Source organism: Drosophila miranda, chromosome XR, assembly GCF_003369915.1.
Source record: "Drosophila miranda strain MSH22 chromosome XR, D.miranda_PacBio2.1, whole genome shotgun sequence".
Lineage (NCBI taxonomy): Eukaryota > Metazoa > Arthropoda > Insecta > Diptera > Drosophilidae > Drosophila > Drosophila miranda.
This window is the reverse complement of record NC_046674.1, coordinates 12,775,731-12,790,054: the sequence shown is the minus strand read 5'-3', so window position 1 is coordinate 12,790,054 and position 14,324 is coordinate 12,775,731. Positions and strand designations below refer to the sequence as shown.

The 14,324-nt window shown below is 43.0% G+C and overlaps 1 protein-coding gene across 9 annotated transcripts in view; it reads left to right on the top strand.

Annotated features, from left to right (window-relative positions):
* LOC108165524 (supervillin) overlaps nt 1–14,324 on the top strand; it is a 136,273-nt gene that overhangs the window by 47,499 nt on the left and 74,450 nt on the right. Inside the window, exon 2 of one of the 9 annotated variants that reach the window (XM_033387888.1) lies at nt 1,151–1,231. The exons of the other annotated variants lie outside the window; for them this stretch is intronic. Coding sequence (XP_033243779.1) covers nt 1,151–1,231 — 81 coding nt within the window. The remainder of the gene's footprint in view (nt 1–1,150; nt 1,232–14,324) is intronic. 9 annotated transcript variants of the gene reach the window in all.

Genomic DNA, 14,324 nt, shown 5'->3' with positions numbered 1-14,324 from the left:
AATAAAAAACGTTCCTTAATTAAAAGCCCCAAAGCTCTGAAACGAGAGGGGCAGCCAGCTCAGCGGGTAAAGGGGCGCGGAGGGGAGTGGGGTGGGTTGGGGTGTGCTGTGGGTTAAAGGGAAGTCATAAAAAGTCAGCAAGCGCAAAGAGTCATAAACAATAAGGAACAAACAAAGAGCTAAAACGCTGGCAAATAGCGATTGAAATGTTGGCAAATAAAAAATAAATAAACTTTGGCCAAAGAAAAGCAAAAAAAAAATCAAGAAAAAAAAGCTGTTAAAGAAAAGGTTTGATTTGGATGGAACGAAGCTTTGGATACACTCAAAGATCGATTGTTGTTATGGAAGATGTTGAATTAATTGCTAGATTTATTAAGAACTTTCTTTAAACTAAAATTCGTTTCGCGAGACATGTCTAGCGGACGAATTTTTTAAAAATTCAAAAAAAAATATAGCACTGGTAGGACACTGATTTATTCCGAGAATGCGGTAGAAAAAGGTTTACAAAAATGCAGAAATAATTAACGAAAAAATCTGCTCTGAACGGAACTTTTTTGTCGAGCTCTTTGGGTCCTAAGGCTTATATGTATTAGCTTAACACCCTGCTGTGCAAAGTTCTGACCAAAGACCAGATACCCTGTAAAAGTGTAGAGCAAACCTGGCGTTACAACGGAAACTGTGAAAGAAAGAAAACTGTGAGTTCCACTCAAAGGCACACGCCCACACGCCCACACGCCCTCACGCCCTCACCCTCCCGTCCAACCACATATATAGTCACAGTTTTTTAGCTCTCCCACTAACTAGAGCCAACCTGCCCCGCCACTAACTAGCTTCCCCTTAAATGCTCCTCCTCGCGCGCTCCGCTTTGAGAAAATTTTTGCAAAAGTTTTTGTAGCTAAAGCTTGCCCCTGCCCCTGCCACAGCTGCTGCTAGCGCTGGCTGTCTGGCAAATTAATTAGTTAATTATGCTTTGTCTCTCGATTGTTTTTTTGAGGCACGTGCCACACAAGCGCCTCTACGTGACTTCATCATTTGTTGCAACACGAAAATGTATCTGTATTCATTTGTTTCGTGGAGTCGCCTATTAACATGCAATGATTTATGATTTGTGGCATGGAAAAATAACTTAAATTTTCATTTTTCTTTGCAGGTGAGTCACGAGTATTGAAAACACCCGGCCAATTTTCCAATTGTCTGCCAATTTTCCAACTTGTCTGCGTTTTATTTTTCGGTGAGTTTTGAAGCTACGAGTACGGGTACGGGTACGATTTCCGTTTTTTATGAGCGGACAACAGATATGTGCATACGTTCATTGAAAATCCATTGGCATTGCCAAGTCGTATAAATGTTTATGGCGCGCTGAAAAATATAAAATGAAAAGAATTTAAAGGAAAATATTTGCCAGACAATCATGGGGGGTGGGGGTGGGGGGCCATAAAATTGAGTTGCATTTTAAATAGAGGGGAAAGGTGATGTTAAAATCTATGGTGGGTTCTTGATGGAAGGGGCTCTTGATTGAAGAGTTTCACTAGGAGTAGACGGTCGTAAAAAGGAGGAATATTAAATGAATTTTTAGAAGTGGCTCAGAAGTTTGTAAAAATTCTTTTCATTTAGAAATGTCGAAACGTGGAACCATTTGAAATGTTTTTATCGATGCACAGGTGCCCTAAGAGATCATTTATTCTAAATTTAAACTCCCATTTGTCTCCCATGTACCAATTCACTGAGATCTATACATATTGCATTTAATTTATGGTTCCCTTCCTTCTTGTTCTTCATATTTCCCACTCTATTTCCTTTGGGAAAAATACTTGATTGGAGTACTACTCGTATTCCAAGGAGATTCCTTTTTCTCTATTTCTCTCTTTATTTCCACTGCGTTTGGCTTTGCATTTGGTTTACCTGGTCATCGGCATCCAATTTGAATGCAATCTCAACTTAAACTTTTTCTTCTCCCTCCATCGAGCGTCATTGAGACGAGGACGACTCCCATTCGCCATCCTCTAATCCCAATTTGAAGTGCAACAGCAGAGCCGCCTGCGCAAAAATAAATAAAATAACATAAAAATAGTACAAAAGGAAATAGTGAATTCTGTGTGCAGGTTTTTATATTCCTGTTGGTTTTCTTTTTTTGTATCTTCTGGCGTATTCCTACGCAATAAATATTTCTCGAAATGTGTAGTGTTTGTGTTCATACATATTTAACCACTTTTATGGAAAATCGCCAGAGAGTGAGAGAGATTCAGTATTCCAGTAGCAGTGGCCATTCAATGGCTAATGGCATTGAACCTGCACTCGAAACTGGGCTTGGACTGATCTATTGGACTGGTTGTTGTTGGTCGTCCGTTGGTTGGGAGTAGAGAAGAGAAGAGTAGAGTAGAGAAGTAGTGGCCACATTGCCATTGCCATTGCCATTGCTATTGCCATTTGGAGCAGATGCGAAACGGTTCATTAAGCAATTTTCTATGGCATTTCCGCGCAAGCTTTTCATCATCATCATGATGATGATTGAGATGGGAGTTGATCATGAGCGCAATTCTTGTGCATTCGCATTGGTTTCTAACGGCACCTGCATTGCTAGACTTTCCTTATTGGAATTGATCATCGTTCCGACTCCAGATTCTTGATTTCTTCGATTCGATTCGATTCGTTTCGATTCGCATTCAGTCAGTATTCAGTCATTAAGGTCTGTGCGCCGACATGCGAAATTATAGGAAATTAGTGTTAAGAGGGAGGGGCGCTACCTACCTACATATTTTGATGGATAGGTGTGTACGAGTACTCGTTGCACCTTTACAACTAGCTTTTTTGTGCTGTTTTTTGCAATCTTTTTGATCACTCGAAAGATATCTTGAACATGCACCATTAATGGGTTAATTAGTGCAAATGAACAAAGGAGCCTGAGGAAAAAAAACAAGAACAAATGGTATGGAGACTATTGCGACAGGAGGGATACCCAGTATTCCTCTTTTACTACCCCCTTTTAGTGTGTGAAATGCCGTAAGCCTTGAGTTACCTGGAAAAAATAGAAAAATAGAAGTGCTTACACTTCTAGCCTTGGAAATCATACACGAGTACGTATCACATAAAGGTTCTGTTACATAGTACATCTGAATGAAACACATATACCCTTGAACTCCACGGGTACCGTAGGTATCAGCAACATTTGGCATTGAGTTGTTCCCTTATCTCCACTCCACATCTCTCGCTCTCTCTCTCTCTATCCCTCTCTTGCACTCTTGCACTCTGGTTCACTGTCTCTCTCGCGTACTCGTCTGCAGCATTGACAAACTTTTGCGCCCTTTCCCTTTTCAGCAATTGTCGTAACTGTTGTTGCTGGCTGGCTGTTCTGTTTGCTGCATTGCTGCCAACACCCACACACACACACACACAGACACAGACACAGACACAGACACGCTGGAGCTATCGGTGCGCACGATCAGCCCCGATCGTTGTCGTCGTGTCTCTGTGGCGCTCGTCGGGCCGCCGGGCCGCCACTTTTGGCGCTTGCCAACTTCCTCCAACTCTGGCTCGAGTCAGTCTTTTGTTTGGGGCTGCTCGCGTCGGTTCGAGCTTTTTTATTCGATAGTGTTCTTGTTGTGTTTCCCTTTGGAGAGTGGAGTTCGTTCTGTTCCGACTATAGTTTCCGATCCGACCCGCCCCCCCTGCGATTGTGTGTTCCGTCCGCAGTGCCAGTATGTTTCTCTTTATTGTTGGTTGTTTTTTTTTTAATGTTTTTTTTTTTGAAAACAAGTTTAGCAATGCGTTTCCAATCTCCGACTGCGATTATTTCGTTTATTGTCATGCTCGATTTAGCCGCAGAATTCAACAAAGAATTGGATATCAAAACGGCGAAAACCATTGGAGTGGAGTTGCTGCCAGCACTTTGTGAGTATTCGTACGCGTCGCAAAAAGTTAGTGACAATTATCAAACTGTTAATCAGAGACAAGACGGTCTTTGTATGTGCAAGTGTTAATTTCTGTGTGAAAAGCTAACAGAGAGAAGATCAGACGAAGTCCAACTTTGAAGACTTCTCCCTCCCTCCCACTCGTGCCCATGAGCTGTCTCTGGTAAGCTGCAGCTATAGGAACGGTAAATTGAAAGCTCTAATTCGGGAACACTTGACCGACAAAGAGAGAGAGATCAAAAGCAAGAGAACTAAGCCTCTGACCTGCTCTGTTTGTCACACATCACACACTCGATCTCACTCTCCTCTCCCACTCTCCCATTCTGTTTATCTGTACGACTCTCTTTGGGTCTGTCTGCGTTGTGTTTCGCAGTTATATTTATAGCCCGTCTGGTCTGTCGGCTTATCACAAGTTGCGGCTATTTTTAGTCGCCAGAAGCTACTTTAAATATAAATGGACACATTCTTCATGTGCGCTTTATTTGCAGTTTTATTGCACAAATTTCTTTTAATTTAATTGAATTCAATGCTCCGACAAAAGTCTAGCCATTCAGGCATTCCACGCACAGCACACGGCCCGCAAGAGAGGAAAAGAGATGGTGAAGAGATAGAGCGAGTGTATGCGAGCAAGAGAGATGAAAGCAGCAGGTGCTTTGCTTTCAAAGCTTCTATTTTTGTGGACTGTGGTTGTTCTGTGGACTGTGTGTTGTTGCAATACCCTTTTCCGAGGAGGATATTATGATTTTGAGTAGAGCTTTGCAATGCAATCAATGGGTATCAACGGTCTCATACGGTGACTTCCTTTCTGGTTCATTTTGTTGTTGTTTCGTTCTTGTGTGGTACTTTTGTTGTTGTTGTTGTTGGTGAAGCATTGAGCCGTGCGTTTTGGTTAGGCTCCGCCCTTTTGTTGGTTAGTTTTATTGTTATTTAGACATGGCTTTTGTTGCTGTTTCTGCTGTTTTTGTGTTGTTTCTATTGTTGCTGCTTTTGTTGCTGCTGTTGTTGGGGTCGTCATGGCAATGCCAACTTTCGAACTTTCAACTGCATTTAGTCGTAGTCGATTGCAATTTCATTTTCGAAAGTTTCCCATCGATTTCCACGGCTTCTTCTGATTAGAAAATGTTTTGGTTTCTAAACCACTCGTACACGGGGTTTTCGCCTTTTGATTGGAAAATCTTTGTGTTTGAACTAGTTTTTCTCCACAATGTGTTCTTTTGATTGGAAAACAAAAGTTTTTCCACCAACAAAAATGCCTCTTAAATTCTTCTTTTACCAAAATATATATATTTATCTTTTCAATTTGCATTCATTCACATTTTCCAGCAGATGGCAAAAAAAACCTTTGCATGCAATTTTCATGGCTACATTATTTTTCATTTGCCTGAACTGCAAATCAAATTTTCCACAGCAATTTTGGCCCCAAAAATGCGCCTTCAGCTCATTATGTGGGGGTTCATTAGAATTTATGCGCTCCATTACAACAATTGCCATTTTTTGTTGTTGCTTTTTTGTGGTTGAGTGATGTTGTTGCTGGGTGACTTTTGTGTGGCCCCCAAGCGCGTTAATTGTTCAACATCTGCCACTCGCAGAGGCAGAGAGGCAGAGGCGCCGCAGAGTTTTGTGCAGCCATCAGCAAAATGCCATTAAATTGTACTAACTATTTTTCTATCGTATCTGTATCTCTATCTGTTTCTGTTTCTGCGTGTAATTGCATCTGTTGGTATATTTTTCTATCAACTGTGTCTGTATCTGTATCTGTGTCTGTGGCAGCTTTGATGAAACGCAGTGCTGCTCTGCTTAATTATTCCCCACAACCAATCCCATAATTAACCGAAATACATTTAATTTCCCTTTTTATTTAATGCCTGTAATTAGAAAATCTTCCTGTAAAAGCTTTCCCCTAGAAAGTATAGCCACCATCCATTTGTACGACTATATATTGTACGTATTTATATGTGACCTTTTTGGCCATGGCCACAACTGAAAGTTTCATGGAGCAAATGCAGACACAAAAGGTCAACTGTCGCTCTTGACTTTCCCGAGTGGAGGAGAGGAGAGTAGAGTAGAGTAGAGTAGAGTTCTTCTGCATATAATCTCCATCTCCCACAAGAACAAGAACCACAAGAAAGACCTTCAAGGCAACTCCCACTCCCACTGCCACTGGCACTCCCTCCCCCCACAGCGGCATAATCTGTATCCCATTGCCATGACGATGTTGTAGCCTTGCCGCCACCCACTGCCTCCCCCCCACCATCTCTCGACTGCTTTTGGTTTTATGACAAACAAAAATTTATTCATTTTTATTACTTTCTTTGTGCTTACGCTTAATAAATCTCTGTTTCTCTCTCTCTCCCTCTCTCGCCCCACTTAATTGTGGCATTTTCCTCAAGTAAAAGTTGAGCATTTTCCTCGTGTCTAAAAGTCGCCAGAGAATGAATCATAGCATGGAAATTTGTGTATGACAACGTTACGTATGAGTAATGCCCCCCAAAGGATCTAACAGGAGTAGCAGTGGGGTGGGGGGTGGGGGGGGACACACAGATTGACAGGCAGTTAACGTGGGACCGCTGCTCGTAATTTCACTTTCATTGATTAATTTTCGAACTGGCGTTAATGTTTAAAGAGGCTCCTCTTATCCCCCTTTAAATTCAATCGATATATCCGTAAATAGTATTTTCCAACAAAGCCCGCGACTTTTGAACGTCATTGGGGAAAATGGAGAAGGGGCGTGCCTCTAGGGGAGGCCTCTACTGTCGCTTCTTGTGAGTGGAGTGTCTCTTCCTTCCGCTCAGGGTTCCATCCTTCCTTCCTTCCTTCCTTTATTTGCCATCGAGCAGGGGCTGGCCTGTCGCTCGCTGATGATTGTAACAAATGTCAGGCAGGGGCGGCCTGCGTCAATGGTAGGGATCTCTCTCTCTCTCTCGCCTCTGTCGCCTCTGTGTCTCCTGTTGTTTGGATGTTGCATGAAGGAGGGGCATGCCACAGATAAATGTGCCATAAGCACTTAAGGCCTATTGAGGATTGATGGAGCAGAGAGGCAGAAGGGATCCATCCCACTGCCAGGTGATGGAACTCCAAACCCAAAAAACCAACACAAAACCCATTTCGTTGACAGTTTTTCCACGGTGGAGAGGCAGGGGGTGTCCACTGGTGGGTGCACTCATCCATGGCTTTTGTTGTCATTCGATAGACACAAAAACATAGATACTTTCCCGCATGGCTTGCTTTTGGGTAGCGGCCTCCATAGATACAATATTTTTGACACTGATTGCCAGAAAAACGAGCCACAGAGAGGGGATGGATGGACGGCTGAATGGCTGAATGGCTGAAGGGACATCCGTCCAAGGGTTGTTAATGAGCTTTGGGGCTTGACAGCTGAATGACTGAATGAATGGCAATGGGATTACAAATTGATGGAATGATGATTGCTCGATGAACTTCCATGATGATGGATCCAGCGAAAGGCCACCAAAAATGGGTTAAAAATGAAGTACGAATCAGCATTTAATGGGTCTCTGGGATTCTGTAATCTGTAGGTTGGGATTATCCAACTTTTCGCCACCTTTGGGTGGACTGCCCCAAAGAATCCCTCGATATTTTATCCTTTCTTTTGGCCTAAAACGAGAGCTGGGGCTCTTGGGCTCTCCAGGCACTTAGCAATAATTGAATTCCATAGCTAGTGCGCTTCTTCCTAGCACCAAAACTATTTGGCACAGTGACTTCCGTCGCACCACCACCACCACCAGCGGGGTTTCCCTGCCACCCCCTTAAGTGCATTGCAAGCATAACTTTCATATTGCATTCTCCGTCCTCCTGGGGGGAAGGGCGCCCCCTCTTTTGCCGCCCTTCTGTTTTTGTTTTTTTGTGGCACAGTTGGCAAACTTTCAACTTAATAGACGCGACATTGGACACATCAAAAATAGAACGCCACCCGCCCCTCCCCCCCGATGTACACAGAAGGTGCAATGATGATGATGATGATATCCTCTCTACCAGCAGGAGGGAGCTCTACTCCCATTTCGAGGGTCCAAACTGTCGCCACAAATAACTAGGAAAAGCCGAGGAAAACCCATCTAACATCAATAACCACAAAATGTAGGAAAAACGTGCACAAATGGAGGCGCCGCCGCCATTTCCGTTTGCTCTCTCCCCCTTTCTCGCTTTTTCTTTGGGGTGGAAGTGGCACACCTATTTGCCTAAATTTTCCTCCGATTGGAGCTAGTTTTTTCCAGCATAAACGCTGCTAAAGAGGGGGGCAAATTATGGCCACAGCTAAGCTCTCTATTTTTCTGATTAGCACTCATTAGCTTTCTCTTACTTGGTGATTTGTTCTTTTGATTTATCGTGAAAACAGCTGGAAAAACCAACCATTTCGAAGTGTATCTGTAGATTCGTTTAGCGTATCCGTGACTCTTGCCTTCTGTTTGATTATTATGTCACAGGGCTTGTTAATTAATTTATGAACAACCTCTTGCTGTGTTTCATATATCCATATCCACAGACATCTTCATGTCTTCCATCATCTTACAGCGCTCTTTTGCCCAGCAACGAACGAATATCATTATGCATTTTCCATTCCATTCAAATTTCCACTCAAAATTATTCAAGCATATTCGTAATGAAATGAGCGTTGCATTCGAATATTTGCATATCACTGTGGACGGGCAGACAGCAGACAGGCAGCTTGGCAGACGGCAGCTACCCGGCAGCAAGCTAGTGATGAAAGCAGCACCCACCAACCAGGCCCACCCCCCCTTTCTTTGGTGTCCAATATATGTACAATATTGCACAGATTGTAGTCGCATAAAATCGATCACCCATCGCACCGAAACTTCATTGTGTTTACCCATTGTTTATGTTCCATTTCTGGTTTGGGTTTTCTGATATTCTACCGTTTCAATGTTTAATTTCGTTTCATATTTTTCGGATAATTTTTGTCATTGATATATTCGCATTTTTATTCTCTCAGGCTTCTGTATATATTTGATTATCAATATTTTCCTAATTATTTTTCCTGTATACCTTACGGATACGTTTCTTTGTTTTTGTTTAATGTTTATTTATTTTTTTATTTATTTATTAACTTATATTTTTGTGTACATTTCTGTGGGCGATAGTTTTCCATTTCTGTTGGTTATTTGTACGATGGATGACATTTAAATCTTCACTTTCAATTGATTTTTTCTAGTATCCAGCACAAAATCCATAAAAATAAAACTATTCGTTTGTATAAACTGATTTAATTGTGATTTTTATTATAAATTAAATCCTTGTCCAAAAAGTTAGTTGGATCGAAATTTAGTGTGTGGGGCTTTCGTCACTATGCTAATGTATTATTAAACCCTCGTTGGGAGATTTTTAAAATTGATTTGCGGTTCACTTCGTCGCCTCATTTTTTGCCACGTCTCTCTATCTCTCCATCTCTCCATCTATCGCTCTTTTGTTTTCCCAGTGGCCCTTGTCGCTTGTCTCCTGTCTCTGTCTCTGTCTCTGTCTTTGTTTGTCGTTTGTCTTTGTCTGGCGGTTGGTTTGGGGCGGTAGGAGGAGGGGTCTGCGGTCTGTTGCATAGACGATATGATTTCCGAGATTTGTTTGTGTTTGTGCGTTGTGTGTTGTTTTTTTTTAACGCTTCTCGTAATTGGAACAATTTGCATATAAATTTTTGATTATTGATCAATCAATTATGCGGCGGGGGGCTTCGGGCCGGGCATCGGGGTGTGGCATGCGACAGAAGAGTGTTTTCCTAATTGAGGAAATTATGGATTGGGTTTCGCATCGCGTGGGAAAACTGTTCGAACGAAGAAAGCATTTCCCCTGGAGAGGAGCGAGAGTGATGTCAGTGAGTCAATAATCATGTGACTTCACTGCCATTTAAATGCAATTCTCGAACAATTAAATTTGATTTTCAATTAAATTTGAATTTTCATTCATTTTTCCCCATAGGCAGAGTGACTGAAAATGGCATCATTCATGAATCACAGTGACAGAGAGACAGAGAGAGAGAGAGAGTCGTTTCCCTTTGCGTTTCAATTGAAATTTCCAGCAGATTTTGCAGTTGTTTGTTTCAGCAGTTAATTCCCTCCGCTCTTTCCCTCTTTGCCCCTTTTGGATCCCTAATGAAGCCTCCCATGGCTTCCATTTCGAGTCATCATAAAGCACACAGACACACACACCCCTCTCCCCTCCCCTGGCGCTGGACTCCACCTGCACTCAAGGGCCCCCGCCACGTAATTTGTGCAACGTGCATTGACGCCTGAAATTTCAATTGAAAAGCAGCAACAAAACGCAAGAAAAGCAGAAAAATAAGAAAGAAAGAGGGGGAACGTTGTGAGTTGCTGCGGACACCGCAACTCTACATTTACACCCGATACTAAGTCAGTATGGCTCTCCTCCGGCAGACGCCGCTAATATTAAACGACACGACAAAGAGTGCGTGCGAGAGAGACAGAAAATCAGTCTGAGCGTGACGTCGGGCGCTGCGTAGCCACTGCAAATTGATTTGTTCCTATTGACTATAAAAATGATCTGATCTGATCCAGATTCAGCAATATGATAGATATGGTCATTATCTATGATTCTGCGTTTTTAGTTTTCTCGTATCCTCAATATTGTGGATACAACAGATTTTCGTCCTTGTGGGGGCGGAAGGAGGTGGGGCGAAGTTTTGAAATATTTTTGTAGCAGTGACATATCACAGAAGTCTGGATCCAAAACATCGTTGCTCTAGCTCTTATAGTCTTTGAGCACTAGGCGCTAAAGGGGACGGACGGACGGACAGACAGACAGACATGGCTCAATCGACTCGGCTATTGATGCTGATCAAGAATATATATACTTTATGGGGTCGGAAACGATTCCTTCTGGACGTTACACACATCCACTTTTACCACAAATCTAATATACCCCAATACTCATTTTGAGTATCGGGTATAAAAATCACAAACAAATGTCAGACTATTGGCACACATACATATATGGTGTATATGGCATAATAATCGTGGAATATGGCAATGTGTGAAGGCAAACTTGACCCTAATACTTACGTTGCAAAAAAATAAAAATAAATAAATAAATACAAAAACTCAAAGGGAACAAAAGAAAAGTGAGGCGGCATCAAAAGGCAGCGCTTGAAAAACCATCGTTAGATAAGCACTTGAAGTGTTTTTCCACCTAACGGCAATTTCTTTGATAAACAAAGACCCCCGTCGAACCCGAAACCGATCGAAATATGACATCATTAGTTATTTAGGCCTGAATCACATTTTCCCAGAGGGTGGCCTGGAATCCTTTTCGGAGAGAAGATCCAGAGCTAGGCGTTCATCTCCAAATGAACTACAAATGAGATACTTTTACGGGTAGATCTTCCGCCAGAAGAACCTCTAAATTCAACCTCTCCTTGGATTATGGTTCTCTCCAATCCAATCCCAATCCAATGCAGATCTTTCAATCTATAATTGTGACTTTTGCTTTTGAAAACGGGCTTGTGCCTTTTTTGGTCATCCTCAATCGAGGGAAATCCCCAATCATTTCCTATATGCGATACGTATGCCAATGATTTATTGCTTATTCCGCACTTTGGGGCTTATGCAAAATACGATACGTTAAAATACATATACCAACGCCTACAAAATGGCTTAATCCCTCGACCGAGCAAAAAAAAATTAAAAATTAAAATCCGACAATTGATTTCCGGCGGCGCCCACCACATAAATTACACAGAAAATATACATAAAAGTTGTTTATTCATTGAACAAAACGCTGGAAACTTTGGCTTTTCTTCATTTCTTGTTTTTGTTTTTGTTTCTGTTTCGTGTGTTGGTTTTTTTTTACGGTTAAATGTCAGCTACTGCTGGCTGCTGCTGGCGTCAACCGATGGCCTCATCAACGTCACTCGCAGAACAGCATCCGCATCATTCGCACTATCGCTTCGCATCGCATCTCATTCCATCAGTGGAGCAATGGAGCAGTGGACGACGACGACGACGACGACGACGACGACGACGACAATGAAGTTATCAGTAAAAGTGATTTTTTTTTTGTTTCTGTTATCTGTAGAACGATTCCCAGTACGAGTGCGAGTACAGTAGAGCCTTTTTGTGGGTGCATTTCGAGGAAAGAATTAGACATTTATGTGTAGCAAATTTCTGGGGAAATTTTTAGATAATTTCAAGTTAAAGCTTGGTCTCTAGATCATTTGGCAGCTATTTCTATTGGGATTCCAAATGAAATACTAGGGAATTTCTAGCTAATCCAAGATTTCCCCGCTGGTGCTCCTTTTTTGTGCCCAAAATTCAGTTTTAACCCACTTCAGAGGCATTTCTTTGGGCTACACACTCGTGGTACTCCGATTGGAAGCCTTTTCAGAATTGAAACAGACTATAGGAAATTCCCCAGCACTTGGGAAGTTCCTGCAATTATTCCAGAATTTCTTGTGGCAGAGTTTTCCCCTCGATATCCTGTTGCCCGCCCCGCACCGCCCAGCCTGTTGGTCTAGAAAATTTCTTCTGCTTTTTCGCTGTCTCTCTCTCTCTCTCTCTCTCTCTCTCTGTTTCTCGCTGTGTGCCATGCCTTGCCATGTGCCACAAATTAAATATAATTTAATTGTGATTAAATGGCGCTCTCTGGGCAATTAAATTATGCTTTAACATTATTGTTGATCAAGTTATTTCTTTACTCAAGTGACTCTCTGGCTCTGTGGCTCTGTGGGGCTTTGGGGCTTCTCCACTGACTGCTCCAGTGGCTTTTCTGTCTCTGTCTGTGTCTCTGTCTGTGTCTCTGTCTCTAATTTACTTTTCCAATTGTCTGTCATGGCATGCGTTTGTGTCTCTGCTGCACGTTCTCGCGTTTTCTAGTGTTTTCTTAGTGGCTCCTCATGCTCTCTTTCCCCTCCCCCTCTATAATCGTTCCCCCTTCTCTAATCTCTTCGCATTTCGTTCTTGTAATCCCATTTCTCATTTCATTTCTCGGTAATTGTCAACACGCTAATTGCAGCGATGCCAAAGTGCGAACAATGCATAGAGCATGACAGCTCCAAGCGGATGATGGAGCATCCAATGATTCCCCGACAACTGCCGTCATTTGATGGATGGAAGCCACGGCCAAGTGCTGCCTCTGGCCATCCCATCTGTCTTTCTGTTGCTGCTGCTGCTGCTATTGCAGCCCCAGGCGAAATGCACAAAGATTGTAGTGCCACCGCGACCTTGCCGATGGCTCCATCCACTTTTCCGGCCACCACTTTCTCCTCCCACTCGCCTTTCGGTGGTGCATCCTGCTATATCCCTCTCGGCTGTGGCTCTTGGCTCGTGGCTCTCTATCGTAAACTGGTTAAAATGGGGCGTAACTAATAGATTGACATGGTTATACTACAGGTTCTTCCACCTCTCTTTTATCGCTTTTCGATGGTGTGGTGCCACCCGCTGGCCGGCCTCCTCCTCCTCCCCCGTCCCCCTCCTACGGCTTCTATTGGTGGTAAAAGTAGGTTGCATTTAATCCACTTTCATTGCTAAATAATGCGTGGCGTGGCTTGGCATGCACCATCCTCCATTTCCCCCTCCTCCTCCTCGCTCTGTGTGACTGTCAAACTTTTGAGTCTTGCGGCATGGCTTTTGGCACTTTTTGCATGGACAGAGGAAAAGGCCAACACTTTTATGGTTTATTTTGGTTCCACAATCCACTGGGGGGGGGGGGGGGGGGGGGGGGGGGGGGGTGGGCAGAACTAAGAACTAAGTGGCGGATAGCTGGAGCCACAAAATGTGACTGGATTTTGAGATATTCCAACAAGAGAACGAATTTCCTTCCATCCTTCCAGGCCGTAACTGAATTATAGAGCAACGGACTGTCTGATGCATTATTCAGTGGCCTTCTTTCCCCGCCAGAAAGGTTTCCCATGGACATCAATCATACGCCCCGTATGGCACGTATCCTGCATATTAATAAACACAATTATTGGCATTAAATCAGGCAGCAATGAAACATCAGCTGTCGCATCGCATCACCACAGAATGACAGATGCCCGACAGGCAGAAACAAAAGAGAGGAAGTTCCACACTGTGGAATATATTCTGTAGAATTATTAATTAATTAATTGGCTGGCAAAGGCTGGACACTGCTGGCTGGGCAGGCTCTTGAATAACAAGATTTTACCGTGTAGAATAATCCACTTTTCATGCTCTACAGGGTAGCCAAAGGTATGCTCTAGCGACAAGAATCGAGAAAATAAGCTTAAAGGCCGCAAAAATATACTCCCTCTCCTGTCCACTCACTACCGTCCACACTTTCAAGAGATATTCCCCCTGTAAAGGGTATCTTCTAGTCGTAATCTCCCACCATAAACAATTGGCTTCCACCTTCTACAACTCTATCTCTCTCCCCCTCTCTCTCTCTCCCGCTGTGTGCTATTCTGCTGTGGCTTTTGCA